The 15,668-nt window shown below is 35.3% G+C and overlaps 1 protein-coding gene across 1 annotated transcript; it reads left to right on the top strand.

Annotated features, from left to right (window-relative positions):
- Positions 1-1,246: 1,246 nt before the first annotated feature.
- LOC306879019 (rho-related GTP-binding protein RhoA-D-like) lies at positions 1,247-15,643 on the top strand. The gene is made up of 5 exons (XM_079431684.1): positions 1,247-1,503; positions 6,719-6,876; positions 9,862-9,982; positions 12,855-12,985; positions 13,342-15,643. The coding sequence occupies exons 2-5, from the start codon at positions 6,721-6,723 to the stop codon at positions 13,513-13,515; spliced, it is 582 nt and encodes a 193-aa protein (XP_079287810.1). The 5' UTR covers positions 1,247-1,503; positions 6,719-6,720; the 3' UTR covers positions 13,516-15,643.
- The last annotated feature ends 25 nt before the right edge of the window (positions 15,644-15,668 follow it).

Here is a 15,668-nt window from a genome sequence, read left to right as displayed (position 1 = left end):
CTCAGAAAAAAATAATAATAATAAAACGTACAAAAGCTGTCACTTTGAAAAGGTACTTATATGTAGTATTTAGCTACTATTATGTACACTTTAGGTAATAATATGTACCTTTAAGGTACCAATATGCAGGGTTTAGGAGTAAATAAGTTACAAAATGTACCTTTTGAAAAGATACTGCCCCAGTGACAGCTTTTGTAACTTTTTTTCTGAAAGCGTAGCTTTTCATATCGATCAAAAATACAAAGTAAAAGCAGATATTAAATCATGGAAGCATACTGAAGGCTAATGATGCATATTTTAGAGTGAAAAAGGGTAATATTGTGAAATGTTATTACAAGTTCAAACTAATTTTCTATTTAAAAATTTATATTTTTAAATGTATTTATTCCTGTGATGGCAAAGCTGAATTGAAGTATATAAGTATTATTTAATAGATGTATTTTGTAACATTATATAAGTCTTTTCTGTCACCTTTGATCAATCTAATGCATCCTTGCTGAATACAAATATTTCATTAAAACAAAAAAATCTTACTAACAACAACATTTTGAATGGTAGCCTATTATAGACTTTTGTGCAAAAATTAAAAGTGAAACAATTATGAAATTTACAATTAATCCAACAAAAAAAAGCATAATAAAGTACATATAATTATTAAACCATTGTTTTATACAAGAAATATTTCAATAATAATAATAAATACATGCATTAAAACACGTAACATTTTGCTTTTATGAAAAACATTAATAATATTACCACATTTTATCCTACTTATATAGACCTTGTCTGAATGCATGTCAGCTTATATGTGATCAGATTTGTGACCCTGGACCAAAAAAACATAGGAAGCACAGGTATATTTGTTGCAATAGACAAAAATCATTAGGATATTAAGTAAAGGTCATGTTCCATGAAGATATTTTGTAAATTTCCTACTGCAAATATATCAAAACTTATTTTTGACTAGCAATATGCATTGCTAAGAACTTCATTTGGACAATTTTAAAGGTGATTTTCTCAATTTTGGTTTTTGGACACTCAGATTCCAGATTTTCCAAATATTATCCAATCCTAACAAACCATACATCAATGGGAAGCTTATTCATTCAGCTTTCAGATGATGTATAAATCTCAATTTCAAAAAATTGGCTCTTATGATTGGTTTTGTGGTCCAGGGTCACATATTAGAATAGGGACCAGGCTAAAGAGCAGTGTGTTGGTTTGCCATCCGCCAATAAAATGAACAGAAGAAGAAGAGCAGTGTGCTTTAGTGGTGTGTGTGGTGTATGGCTCTCCCCAGCGATCAGAATGATGTCATTATTATCGGTGGTGGAGGGAGGGACCGCAGTGCTCCTCCTCAGCGGTGAACCGCCTCTTCCTCCACCGGCCAACATCCAGCAGCGCAGCGGGCGAGTCTTCTGCGAGTCGAGCCTAGCAATAATCGCGTGAAATTTCTCCACATTGCGCCTAAAACTTGGAATTTGAACCCCGCGAGGAAATAAGGTACTTGTGTTTCCATTTGCGTGCATGACATCTTATTTGTCGGACTTCAGGAATGTTGGTAGAAAACAAGTTTGCTAAGGCGGTGCGGGGAAAGTAGGTGGTGGCTGGGAGACGCGATACTTCTTAAACGAGCTCGTTGTTTTGTGGGAATTATGTCAGATTCGTAGTTTAAACCGACTAGGCAGTGTGACAACAGTGAACATTCACAGTTCTGTAGTGAGTAATACAGGTATTAAAAATCATAAATCTCCGCGCGAGTTTCGGTTATTCTTCCATATACTGCGAACTAATTAATTGTTTGCTCGCTGTTCGACGAGCCGTTTCTAGTCATACAAGGGCGTTGCAGTCGACAGCGCTTCAGTTGTGTGCAAAACTTTTCCAGCCGAGCTACTAACCTGTTGTTCCACCGAGGAGTCTGTCAAGATGACATGTCGGCTTGTCTCAAAATGTGCCTTAGGCCAAAGGCTGTGTTCTCTGGCAACCAAATACTTTGCTAGGACTTAAGAAAGGCCTGATCTTTAATCCTTGAGGTGTTGTAGGCCATTTTATGCTCATTCAGATAGCCTTGAGCGACACTCCATACACAGATTTCAGTATTTTCTATGATATAAGGGGAAACTGTTGTCTGCACAGTGGTTCTGGAAAACCTAGAAATGTCAGGGAAAGTCAAAAGTTAGTTAGATTTGTCCAGGCCTGGGAGATTTTTTTATGGAAATTAATAAAATTGTAAAAGAATATGGAAATGTCTAAAAGTCAATCATTTTTCCTAGTTACGCTCAGTATTTCTTTGACTGTAAAAGGCTTTTGCTTCTCTTCTGATTGGGATCTCTGTAAAGTTATTGTAAAAATCCTTATGCAGTCATCACAACTGGAAAATTAATGGAACTTCTTTGGTCAGAGAGAGAGGGTTATAATCTCACTTTGTAAATAATAATATGTTTATAATGGGAATTAACTCTTGTTTCAACATCAGGACGTTTTTGTTCGATTTTTTTCGATTGTTTTTTTTTTTTTTAAACTCAAGTTGCTATATGAAATGATTGGCTGAGTCAAGCATGTAAACCCGCATCCTTGTGTTCAAGTCTTTAATTAACTTGTTAGCAACTTAAAATAAATTGGACTACTTCAGAATTAATGTTAATGGTTTGACTTTTTGTTATTAATGTTGTAGGACAAAAAGTCAAAATCAAAAACCAAGAACACTTGGCTCAAAAATGCCTAATTCTCATCCGGGTTTTATGAATACAAACTAAGCTGAATAGAAAAATGTAGTTTAAAATACTTTTAGACATATAGGACAGATATGTATGACAAAATGTCTGCCAAAAGTAGAATTAGAAGGCTATTAACAAGGCTTGTCGGGAAATGACAAGGACTGAGCGCTGCCTAAATCCAAAGCTTATTAACTGTTGGTTTGCACCTTCTGTTTGTTCATTGTTTTTCTGATTATTTAATTCATTTTACATTGGAAGCGAGACAAAGTTGGTGTTAATACAATTCATCATGCTGCTGATTGATGACTAAATGACTGAGATTTATATATGCAATAAAAAAACACAAGTTTGATGATCAAACTCTTGTTGCTGTTTTATGCAAAACATCAAAACTTTGAAAAATTCTGCTCATGTAAAAGTTTGCAGTCATGGCATAAATATATTAAGCCCATGGTCCATTAACAACACTTGGAGTCTGACTCCAGACTGAGATAAATGAGCTAATATGGATTGTAGGTTTGCTGAAAATGCCTCATTGACTGTTTTCAGACCAGATCCGCATTACGAACTGCTCCCAGAATCCTCAGCTTGCTTCCTGTTGCATTAAGCTTCTGGCTGCCTTTGTCAACCTGCCATCTGGTGAACTTTGCCACACTTTTCAAATATTTTCCTGGAGCAGAAATGCAATTTCAGGTCCACAACCCCTAAGGCACATACACCATTTTATTTTTGAGTGACCGTGTGGCATCTTCAAGTCACAGGAAACACTGTCCAAATTCCACAGCAGCCATAATAATAATCAAAATATAGTTGAATTGCATGAGAAAACCTGGCAGTAAATTAGGAGAGAGGTTCTCCTACACACTGGATACAAGGAAGGCAAACCAGGACAAACATTATCACTGTTTACCTAAACCAGATCTCTTCAGTTTATTATCTTCAGCATTGATGAGGTGTTCATGAGGTTGTTGTGTTACTCGCAGTGATATATATAGGCCATCTGTCCCTCGTGCCATAAAAAACATGATTTCATTCATCAGATTTTATGCCATTTTTAATATAACGTTCTGTTGTTAAAGGGATAGTGCACCCCAAAATAACAATTGTCATTAATTACTCATCCTCATGTCATTCCAAATCCATAAGACACTGAGATATTTTTGATGAAATCTGAGAGCTTTTTGACCCTGCATAGACAGCAATGCAACTGACACGTTCAAGGCCCAGAAACGTAGTAAGGATATTGTTCAAATATTCCATGCGACATCAGTGGTTCAACCATAATTTTATGAAGCTACGAGAATACTTTTTGTGTGCAATTAACTATGCAGGGCCAGAAAGCTCTCAGATTTCATCAAAAATATCTTAATTTGTGTTCTGAAGATGAACAAAGGTCTTATGGGTTTGGAATAGCATGAGGGTGAGTAATTAATAACATAATTTAAATTTTTGGGTGAACTATCCCTTTAAGTTTTAAGTTAAATGTAAGTTGTGACAGATGCTTTCTTGAGATCTTGTTAATTTAACTGTAGTCTTTTTACGTCAGCAAGAGTCAAATTGTCATTCTTACAGTTCAACCTAAACTATGAAATAGTTGTCAGCCAACTGGCAAGTACAGTACTTTAGTTTTATCCATTCACACATTAGTTTTGGACTTTGATCAGTAAGCTCCTACAAACAGTTTTTTGGAGACATTTCAAGTGTTGGAGTTTGCATTTGAGTACTTTACTCTGGTTGTGTAACTTTACTTTAGGCCATGAGGAGTATTTGTCTGTTAACTGCAATAATATATTATATTTCAAGTTACTAAGCTTATAGTTTGAATGGAAAAATAGATGTGTTTGGGATTAGTTAGATATTCCTCTTATCCTCAACTAGCAACTTGTTTGTTTAGAAGAACTTTGAGACTTTGGGTCCAGATGTGTCACAGAAAGCATATTTAAGCCGGCGCTGTTCACATGGATTTGAGTTTGTCTCTTGTCTTTAACAATGTTTAAAGTTCCTTCAGTTTGCTTCTGTAACCTGAAGTACCTGTATTTGTGTGCTTATCTTTTGTCAATAATTGTAAAGGCATTTTCAGATGACTCATGTGAGTGTTTAGAACACATAAATCACTACAGTAGTATCAGTTGCATTTGTTTATTTCTCTTTCGTTCAAATAAATGTGCTCCCTGATCATCAATGAAGCTTAGTTTCTCTTTTGATATCTCAGAAATGGCTTTAAAAAGGGAAAATCTCCAATCAAACAGATCACACACTTTTCTTAAGCAGTGTTATGTAACATTTAAAATAACGAAACCCTCGTCACAAAGAGAAAGGTTAGTTATGAAAATTAGGATTATTAGTGGTGTTAACTTCTTGTGATAATTAATTATGATTTAACATGTACAGAATTTTACATTATAGTTTCATTGTTTAAAAAAATAAACAAATTATATATATATTTACACACATACACATAGAATATCTCTTTTTTGCTACATTTATACTATGATATAAAGTAATATTTCTATATTATGTAATTATATAATCAATAATTCTTGTTTTATTGAACTGCTTTTCTTCGATAAAATAATACTCCAAAATTGTTCTGTATAATATCACATTAGAGCAACAAATTCATATGATTTAGTCAAAGTTTTCCCTTTGCTCCCTCTCTGTTAGTAGAAACTAAACCCCTGTGTTTCCTGTGGGTGGATGAAGCTTCATGTGAGAGAGACAGAAACCCAGGCCGTACTAAAAATAAAGTTCTTTCTGCTCCTAGGAAGCACAATCTGATGGAGGCCTGTTGATAAGTGGTTGTGTTAGCACACGCCTAGACAGTGGAGAAGAGTGTGAGATTACTAAGGAAGGATAGATGAGCGTTGGGTGGCTTGGAAGGATATGCACAGCTGTGCTTTCTTACTGGCACACATTCATCATGGATGCGGGACAAATCTCCCTCATCACCCACATAAAGACCCAGTCACGACCTTTCTCACGTCTTCCCCAGAATTATCACACTACCACTAGCTCCTATAAGCAAGCGAGTTTTAGTGTGGAAATTGATGTTGGCGATCAAATGCATGACGGATTAATGCAATAATACATGCTCCTCAGAGATCTCGCTAAGTTGATTGAGTAAATGCTTTCCTCTTGCACCAAACTGACAGCTTGCAGTTTATAGCATGAATTGATTTGAACTGTGTGTGGTCCAAAATGAACACTCACCAAATGGCAGGGGTTTGCTGAGTAAATGTGACATACTACAAGGTTGAAATCAAACTGTAAAACGTTGTATGCGATTAAAATAAAAGAGGATTGTTTGAAAGATGTTGACAGGTTAGGTTGGGTTCAGAAGCCTTGAGTGTATTTTGATGTGAGTTTCGTTGGATCACGTCCACAGGGTGAGTTTGATATCAGGTTCATGTTGAACAGATGTTCATATCATGTTTACACATGTTTTCCTCACCTGCTTTTGATTCAGCAGCGTTCATGTGCCTTCGGGTCTGTTTTCTGTTATGGTGCACAACATATGGCTCAATGATAAAGAAAACATTTGACTACAATTTAAAAAAGAGCAACACAAGTTATTTTGGTGTTGCATTGGAGGAGAAATAAAGAGCTGTTGTAGTTTTGTGTTGAATTTATGAAGAATTTCCTGGCCACTCTTGTAAATAATGAAAGTCAATCTATGAATTTGTTCCTAGGAAAACATTCATTCTAAATGTATCCAAAGAGTGATCCAAATATGACTTCTGAATGTATTAGATTGTAATGTGACATGATGTGACTAACAGATTTCTTGATCTTCTTTCGTGAGAGTGATGACTGATGCATGAACAAATCTGTTTTATGAACTGATTCTTGGAAAAGATCCGAATCAAAGAGTTTTTTTGTTTTTTTTTGGACTGGAACCCACATTTTTTTATATTTTACATTGAACGCTTATTTTCCAAAGATAAAAATTTCATGACATGGAGCCATTTGTTGTTATAGCGAATCTTATTTTTCCCTACTAGGTATGGCGGCTATCAGGAAAAAGCTGGTGATCGTGGGAGATGGAGCGTGTGGGAAGACCTGTCTCCTCATAGTGTTCAGCAAAGACCAGTTTCCAGAAGTCTATGTGCCTACTGTGTTCGAGAACTACATTGCAGACATCGAAGTCGACAGCAAACAGGTTGGTATTGATTCTTGGCCGCCTCCAAACCCCCCCACAGCCTGTTTTTGTACAGCTCTTCTCAACAATATTTCCAGTCCTTGAGATTTGGGTTGGTTTTGAACATCTCTGATTGTGAGTTTTTTTTTTTCCCAGTTTATTTTCCTTAGTCAGTTTTGCCGTCTTGTTCATTCTGAAACCAACGTTAAATCTGTCAACATTGTTGTTATTTTAGTCTGATGACAGTATATCCTCTATACATTATCCAGATGTTTATTCACAATCGAGCCAATAAGTGTAAAATAATAGTCATTGTTTTGGAACAGTGTTGTTCTTGTGAACTAAAACTTTTAAAAACTATTTTCCGTAATTGAAAAAGTAATATATAAGTATAAAATGAAAAACAAAAAAAACTAATAAAATGTAAAAAAAAAACAATTAGTAAAAATTTATGTTGCCTTGGTGACTAGCTGAAATAAAATAGGTTTACGTTGAAGTATTAAAATGACTAAAACTAAAATAAACAGAAATAATGGAAAAATACAAACTAAAAAAAAAAACATAAAAATTGCTAATTAAAAAGTAATTGTTTTGGAACAAACTGCAACTATTAAAAACAATTTCAATAATTTTAAAAAACCTGAAATAAAATAATATATAAATATTAAATGAAAACCTTCAACTTAAACATTAAAACTAAAATTAGTAATGTTGCCTTTGCGACTATCTGAAATAAAATAATCTAAGTTGCAGTACTAAAATTACTAAAACTGAAATAAATTAAATATAGAACAAATATCTCAAATTAATAAACCGTATATAAATAGCAAATAAATACTTTAATAGTTTATAAATAATACTAAAATAAAAATTATTAGCCCATAGTTCTGATGTTTTACAGCTCTGACCACTCCGAAATCTAAAGGGGACTCGGCAAAACAGGAAATGGCTGTTCTCTCTGGTTTCCTGACTGGATTCAAGATATCCCGCCCCCTGTCGCAGTGACTCGCCAACCCTATATAGCATGATTAAACAGACCACTTCATTTCCTGTGATGGAAGAAGGGTTTTTTGGGAAGGTGGGCTCATTCTGTGTCTCCAGCACAGGAAATGTTAATGTTCAGGAGCAGGATGGCATATCTTTATACCCTCACTCTCTCAGCAGTGTTACGCTGCTTAGTTTGTCAAAATATAGACGCTTCCCAGTGGCGATTGAGCATAAATCTTTCCGTCCTTTGGGGAAAAAAGACATTTGTCTTCATAATCTTTCTCCAAAATGTGGTCTGCAACCGATATGATGCTACGCATGTACACGCTTTGAAAAACTATGAGCCATCCAAAGCATTATGGGCTTGTTTATTCTGCACCTGAACATAATATTATGCTGTAGAGCTTCAGATCAGTGCACACAGATGGAAAAAATAGTCTGGTCTTTGAGTGAATTGAGGAAAGGTTGTAATGATGTGCCATCAGGCTCGGCGTATGACTCAGCGACGCTATGAAGCCTCGTTGCTGAGCTTCAGTCCTACAGGAGAGCAGAAGGGATGGAGTTTGATTCCCTCTGATCAGCCGTTCAACTAATTCAATTCAGTAGGCTTGTTGTGATTGGATAAGCCAAACTTAGCTGTGGCCCTGTACAGATATGTGAGGAGTGACATATGCAAAGGATAAGTTAATTTGCATTTTCCTTAAGGATCTACTACAGTATATCTGAGACCACATCACTGCTGGTTGATAAATGTTTTTTTAGATTATCAGCATTAATCTGACATTGAAAGCAGATCAATATTTTCTATGAGAGGTTAAAATAAAAATATATATTTTTTTCTTTATTTATAAAGCTTTTGACGTGACGCTTTCCCCCTCTAGACATGTTTAAAAAAAATAAATAAAAGTTAATAAAAATAAAAATTATAAATGCTTTTCATACATGCAATGACTTGTTGACCATGTTTAAAGTTTTTTTTTTTTTTTAAGAGTTTAAGTTAAGAATCTTTTTAAGTTTAGTGTTTTTTGTATATGTATTTATTTATAAAATATTATTAATAATATTTTTGTTTTAAAATATTATTGATATTTGAAATGTAAATATTTGTAAAAAAATATATTTGAAATTGTGTTTTATAAATTTATTCTTAAAGCTTAGTTTTAAGATAATTTTAATACTTGAAATTAAAATATTTGAAATTTAGCTTTATTTAAAATATATTTCAATATTTTAATTAAATATTTTTTTCAATTGCTTAATAAACCAATATAGAATAGCCAACATGCAGGAAGCCATTTTTGTCATGTGACAGAAAAATTATAAAACAGGAAATTATATACCAGACTCCTGTAGAACCTCATGACTCTTTGTCCGAGTCTTAAAAAACATCATAAATTATATAAATATTTTTTTATAACAAATAATCTAAAACATAATGTTAAATACAAATAGAATAAATTATAATTTTACCTTTTGGAAAAAAAAAAAAAATAATTAATTTAAATTTATTTTATTATTTAAATGTAATTTTAAATAATTATTTTAAAATTAAATTATTTTATTATTTTTAAATGTCAGACATTTTTTTTATTGGCTGTAGTATAAAAGCAGTTGTTGGTATAATCGGTATTCTATATTTGTGTCTGTAGTGTAGAGGCAAAAATACATTTACCATTGCTTAGTATCGTGAATAAATCTGGTCAGTATATGTCTAAATAGATAGGGCCTGTGTACATGTACTCGCATGTTTACTATTAGCCATCTTAAGTCAGAACATTTCCTTTAGGAATGTGTAATGCTAGTTTTTTGGATCATTTCTTGGGTTGTACACTCTTAAGGGGACGCTTATTGAGACAAGGTTTATATGGTCTTAAAATATAGGTGCACTTCTGCTTTTGTGTAACACATTTGATTGCAAAGTAGTCATCATGTGAAGTCCAGCATGCTGTACTGATCATAAAAGGCTGTTTCTAGCTGTCACAACTGAGCTTTTGAATTCGGTCCAATTATGATCCACAGGTGGAGCTGGCATTGTGGGACACAGCAGGACAGGAAGACTACGATCGTCTGAGGCCTCTGTCTTACCCAGACACAGATGTCATCCTCATGTGTTTCTCCATAGACAGTCCCGACAGTTTAGGTAATCCCATTTCCCGAAAACCCAGAAATCTTGTTCATATTTTGGCACATCCTTGTTTAGGTCAAGGCCTTTCTTACTGTTAAAAACGATTCACTGAGTCATCATTGTATGCAGGAAGTTCCTGTGTTTTGTTTAAGAGCCGAGGCGCATCATGATAACTCTTGTGTCCATGACATCTCTGTCCTTTATCTCCACCAGCTTCCCGAAGGAACATCCTGGTTCTTCAGTTACAATAAGTGTTGGGAGGCTTGAACAAATTCGACTCATGCTAGCATTGTAAAAACGTTATCGCAGACAGTTCATAAGATCAATATTACATACAAATATCAGTCATATAATTCATCCAGCAGTGAAATGAGTGTTGGAATGGAACCACCATTATTCTTCCGAGACTCTAAACATGTAATAGGATTGGATTTGTTGGGACAAATCTCTTATTTCACTCATACTTCATTTGGGTCACATTCACATTATAAAACAACGTTCTATAAGTTCTGTTTTTGTGAACCATATTTTTTCTTCATACAATACCTACAGTCTGAATGTTTGGAAACACCATTTCTTTCTTATCATTTTTATACAATTTATTTTATAATACTACATATTGATTATTTGTATAAAATTTTATAAATAGTTTTATTTCAAATACAACTGAATCAGTATTTTATTATATATATATATATATATATATATATATATATATATATATATATATATATATATATATATATATATATATATATATAATATACACATATTTTAATACACTTTTTTTAAGTTTTATCAAATATAATGTAATATTTATTAGCCATTAATATTCATGCTTGTATGAGTTTTGGAGTGTGTGTGTGTATATATACGTAGACATACATACACATAAATACATGCATGCATATATATACACTATTAAAATATTAATATAAAAATGTTGGATACACTCATATTACATTATGATTTTTATTTGATTTTATTGGTGTACATTTTATATCATTCCACTTTTTTATTTTTATAAAATACTAATGTTCATTTACTAATACTAAATACTATGTACATTTTCTATATACATACAGTTGGGCAAAAAAGTATTTAGTCAGCCACCAATTGTGCAAGTTCTCCCACTTAAAAAGATGAGGCCTGTAATTTTCATCATAGGTACACTTCAACTATGAGAGACAGGATGGGGGGAAAGAATCCAGGAAATCACATTGTAGGATTTTTAATGAATTAATTGGTAAATTCCTCGGTAAAATAAGTATTTGGTCACCTACAAACAAGCAAGATTTCTGGCTCTCACAGACCTGTAACTTCTTCTTTAAGAGGCTCCTCTGTCCTCCACTCGTTACCTGTATTAATGGCACCTGTTTGAACTCTTTATCAGTATAAAAGACACCTGTCCACAACCTCAAACAGTCACACTCCAAACTCCACTATGGCCAAGACCAAGGAGCTGTCGAAGGACACCAGAAACAAAATTGTAGACCTGCACCAGGCTGGGAAGACTGAATCTGCAATAGGCAAGCAGCTTGGTGTGAAGAAATCAACTGTGGGAGCAATTATTAGAAAATGGAAGACATACAAGACCACTGATAATCTCCCTCGATCTGGGGCTCCACGCAAGATCTCACCCCGTGGGGTCAAAATGATCACAAGAACGGTGAGCAAAAATCCCAGAACCACACGGGGGGACCTAGTGAATGACCTGCAGAGAGCTGGGACCAAAGTAACAAAGGCTACCATCAGTAACACACTACGCCGCCAGGGACTCAAATCCTGCAGTGCCAGACGTGTCCCCCTGCTTAAGCCAGTAAATGTCCGGGCCCATCTGAAGTCTGCTAGAGAGCATTTGGATGATCCAGAAGAGGATTGGGAGAATGTCATATGGTCAGATGAAACCAAAATAGAACTTTTTGGTAAAAACTCAACTCGTCGTGTTTGGAGGAGTAAGAATGCTGAGTTGCATCCAAAGAACACCATACCTACTGTGAAACATGGGGGTGGAAACATCATGCTTTGGGGCTTTTTTTCTGCAAAGGCACCAGGACGACTGATCCGTGTAAAGGAAAGAATGAATGGGGCCATGTATCGTGAGATTTTGAGTGAAAACCTCCTTCCATCAGCAAGGGCATTGAAGATGAAACGTGTCTGGTTCTTTCAGCATGACAATGATCCCAAACACACCGCCCGGGCAACGAAGGAGTGGCTTCGTAAGAAGCATTTCAAGGTCCTGGAGTGGCCTAGCCAGTCTCCAGATCTCAACCCCATAGAAAATCTTGAGTTGAAAGTCCATGTTGCCCAGCGACAGCCCCAAAACATCACTGCTCTAGAGGAGATCTGCATGGAGGAATGGGCCAAAATACCAGCAACAGTGTGTGAAAACCTTGTGAAGACTTACAGAAAACGTTTGACCTCTGTCATTGCCAACAAAGGGTATATAAAGTATTGAGATGAACTTTTGTTATTGACCAAATACTTATTTTCCACCATAATTTGCAAATAAATTCTTTAAAAATCCTACAATGTGATTTCCTGGATTCTTTCCCCCCATTCTGTCTCTCATAGTTGAAGTGTACCTATGATGAAAATTACAGGCCTCTCATCTTTTTAAGTGGGAGAACTTGCACAATTGGTGGCTGACTAAATACTTTTTTGCCCAACTGTATGTGCATTTATATTTTATATTATTAATTAGAAAATATTTTCATGTATAGTTACAAGTTTGGAAACACCATCTTATGTTACTTTTTATTATTATTTATCATGTATCTTATTTATTATACTCTGTGTATAACATTTCCAATGTGTTTTTTTTTTTTTCTTCATTTGAATGAAATCAATCTTGAACGTGTGTGTGTGTGTGTGTGTGATCTCTCAGAGAACATCCCAGAAAAGTGGACGCCGGAGGTGAAGCACTTCTGCCCCAACGTTCCCATAATCCTCGTGGGCAATAAGAAGGATCTGCGGAACGATGAGCACACACGAAGAGAGCTGACTAAGATGAAGCAGGTGTGTTCCCTGGGTCCGCCGCACCTCCACTATGGGGAGTTCCATTAAAAAGCTCTTAGCAGCCAGCATTTCTGCCACTCTAGAAGGCCTGATTGTTATCATTTGTCAAACTCTTCGTACGATCAGTCCAACCTCTAATGACCAATGACTGATGCCCCCATATGATGCATCAGTGATAGTGTTCAGTAATCTGTGCAGATGGCCTCCGTTAAATCGATCCATTTAGTGAACAGTATTAAAATCATATATCATAAGTCGGGCAGACAGTGCTACTGACGTCCATCATTCAGTAACAGTAATTCGGTTTTAAATCTCATTGCATGTAATGATTCAGTTCCAACTCCTCTGTTTTGCAGGAGCCAGTGAAACCGGAGGAGGGCAGGGACATGGCCAACCGCATTAGCGCCTTTGGCTACCTGGAATGCTCCGCTAAGACTAAGGAGGGCGTGAGGGAAGTATTCGAAATGGCCACCAGGGCGGCGCTGCAAGTCCGCAAGAGGAAGAAGAGGAGCGGGTGCTTGCTGTTGTGAGAACTTTCCGGTCTTTTCCAGAATGATCTCCATAATGACCAGGAAATACCAAACCCTACATAAAAAAAATAGTTTTTGACCAAACAACATAAATACACTGGACTGTGTCACATTTCATGCAAACCAACAGGTGGGAATTGGAGGAATGTGAATAAAATATGCATTAAATGAACGGATGCTGAGCAGAAAGGCAGGTTAGATCAGTATATGATATGTCTTGGATTTAGTTTTCCTTACGGCACAATGTTTTTCAGAATACACACTTTTTTTTCTTCAGTTTGTACTGTAAGGATGATGTTAGTTGTAACGGTATTGTTTTTTTGCACATTTATCAAACGACTATTAAAGCCAAGTCTGGTTTTCATATTATTGTAATCAAAATTAATATAACCATGTAGAAATATCTTAACAGCACAGAATTTGGTAATAAAATCAGTGCCTTCATCACCATTCCCTCCACAATTTGAATGTACTGTGGTAAAGTGCTAGTTTTGTGCTTCTCTGTGACTTTCCACACTTTTCTAGTAGTGAGAAACTACGTATGTAAATGTATTTAAAAAATCTCCAGTAATATTATGTTCATATCTTTCAATCCCCTAATAAATAGTAATTATATGTACTTTGAAGGCTCAGTCAGACTTAAACTGCCAATTAGGAATGTGACGCATTTCATTTGTATTATCCTATTTGTCCTCCACACATGCATAAATGTACATGCATGTACATGGAGCTCTAAATTGGTTGAACCTGCCTTGAATATCTAGGCTGAGCTCATGCTGTCACATAATCTGACTGTACTGTCCTCACGTTAGCCCATTGAGTATTGTTAATGCAAACCTTTCCTTTTTTTTAAGTTGTAATCACTTATTGGGTTTCTAGCACTGCAAAACTTCAAATAAACACACTAATGATTGCTAGCAAATGTGCCTTTCCTTTTCCCACTGAATTGTGCCTTTAGTTAGCGGTCTTTAATGCGTTTAGTTTGAGATGAACATTTATGTGCATGCACACGTTTTGTCCCAATCAGTGTTGTAATGTTGCATGCCAGTAAGTCATGAGGTGTTCGGGCCATCCGGGTTTTGAGAATAACCGTAGCTAATTATACAGAGTTGTGCTTCTAGACAAAGATCTGTAGCTTTTATTTGCTGGTGTATAATCCATATAGTCATGTCACTTCCACTGCTGTCCCCTGTTGGTGCTATGAGATGCCTGACATGAGGTAAATTAGCATGGCTACATAAATCCGCCCCCGTGTTTCCTGTCTGTTGACTGTTTGAAGGAGTGCTGAATTCATCAGCATGGTGTAGCTCGGTTTGCCTCGTCTGCTATTGTGAAATTAGAGGGTGAAAAGCACAAAAAATTGTCAAGGTGTCCTGGGTCATATTTCAACCCAAAAATTAAAAAAAAAAAACAGTTTGCATTAAGAAAAATAAAGAGGTTTGTGAGGAAGATGTGCAAATTTTACAAAAAAATTATCAAATATATATAGCACGCTGGTGTGTGTATACATAAACATGTACATTTTATATAGTTGTTTTTTTTTTTGTCTCGAGTTAAAATATGACCCAGGCATCTCTGTTAGGTTCTTCCAAAAACTTTGAGAAACTATCAAATCTTCCTGGTTTAAGCACACAGAACGTGAAACTAACCATCTGTATAATTTGTGAACACCTGGAACACTATGGCAGTGATTTCTAAGTTATTAAACTGGGCATTATTAAAACACTGACTGTAATGCACTGACTGTGTCCAAGGAATATCCCATTAGACCAAGTTCAAACTACCTGCTAATAAAAGAGAAACATGTTCTTTAGCTTTTTTTCTTTTCTTCAATGTACTGATTTGTGAAATCCTCAATGCAGATGTGAGAACAGACCCATGACCGTTGTGAAGTCATCATCTGCATAAGCAAATTACTACAGCGACCAGTCTTGGCATACAGAGCTCCTCTTTGGACTCAAGATCAATCTGCTGTGTGTTCATATGGTCTCTTCCTTTTTTCTGGAAGTATTAAATGATTTATTAATCCAGATTTTTATGAGCGCTCATAGTAACAATGCTTTGTAAACGGGAATAGTAACTGTTTGAATGAAGTGAAACCAACCTATGTTAATAAACTATTTTTTCGAAACAAAACAATGTTGCACATTTTT

The sequence above is a fragment of the Barbus barbus genome (genome assembly GCF_936440315.1).
Source record: "Barbus barbus genome assembly, chromosome: 13".
NCBI classification, from domain to species: Eukaryota; Metazoa; Chordata; class Actinopteri; order Cypriniformes; family Cyprinidae; genus Barbus; species Barbus barbus.
Note: the sequence above shows the minus strand (reverse complement) of the source record. Positions and strands in the feature narration are given on the sequence as shown.

Bases quoted from the DNA above. Each gene is read 5' to 3' on its own strand.
- LOC306879019 (XM_079431684.1), top strand. From the start codon at position 6,721: ATGGCGGCTATCAGGAAAAAGCTGGTGATCGTGGGAGATGGAGCGTGT. The intron at 6,877-9,861 runs GTTGGTATTGAT...TATGATCCACAG, and splicing joins TCGAAGTCGACAGCAAACAG to GTGGAGCTGGCATTGTGGGA. The intron at 12,986-13,341 runs GTGTGTTCCCTG...TCTGTTTTGCAG, and splicing joins AGCTGACTAAGATGAAGCAG to GAGCCAGTGAAACCGGAGGA.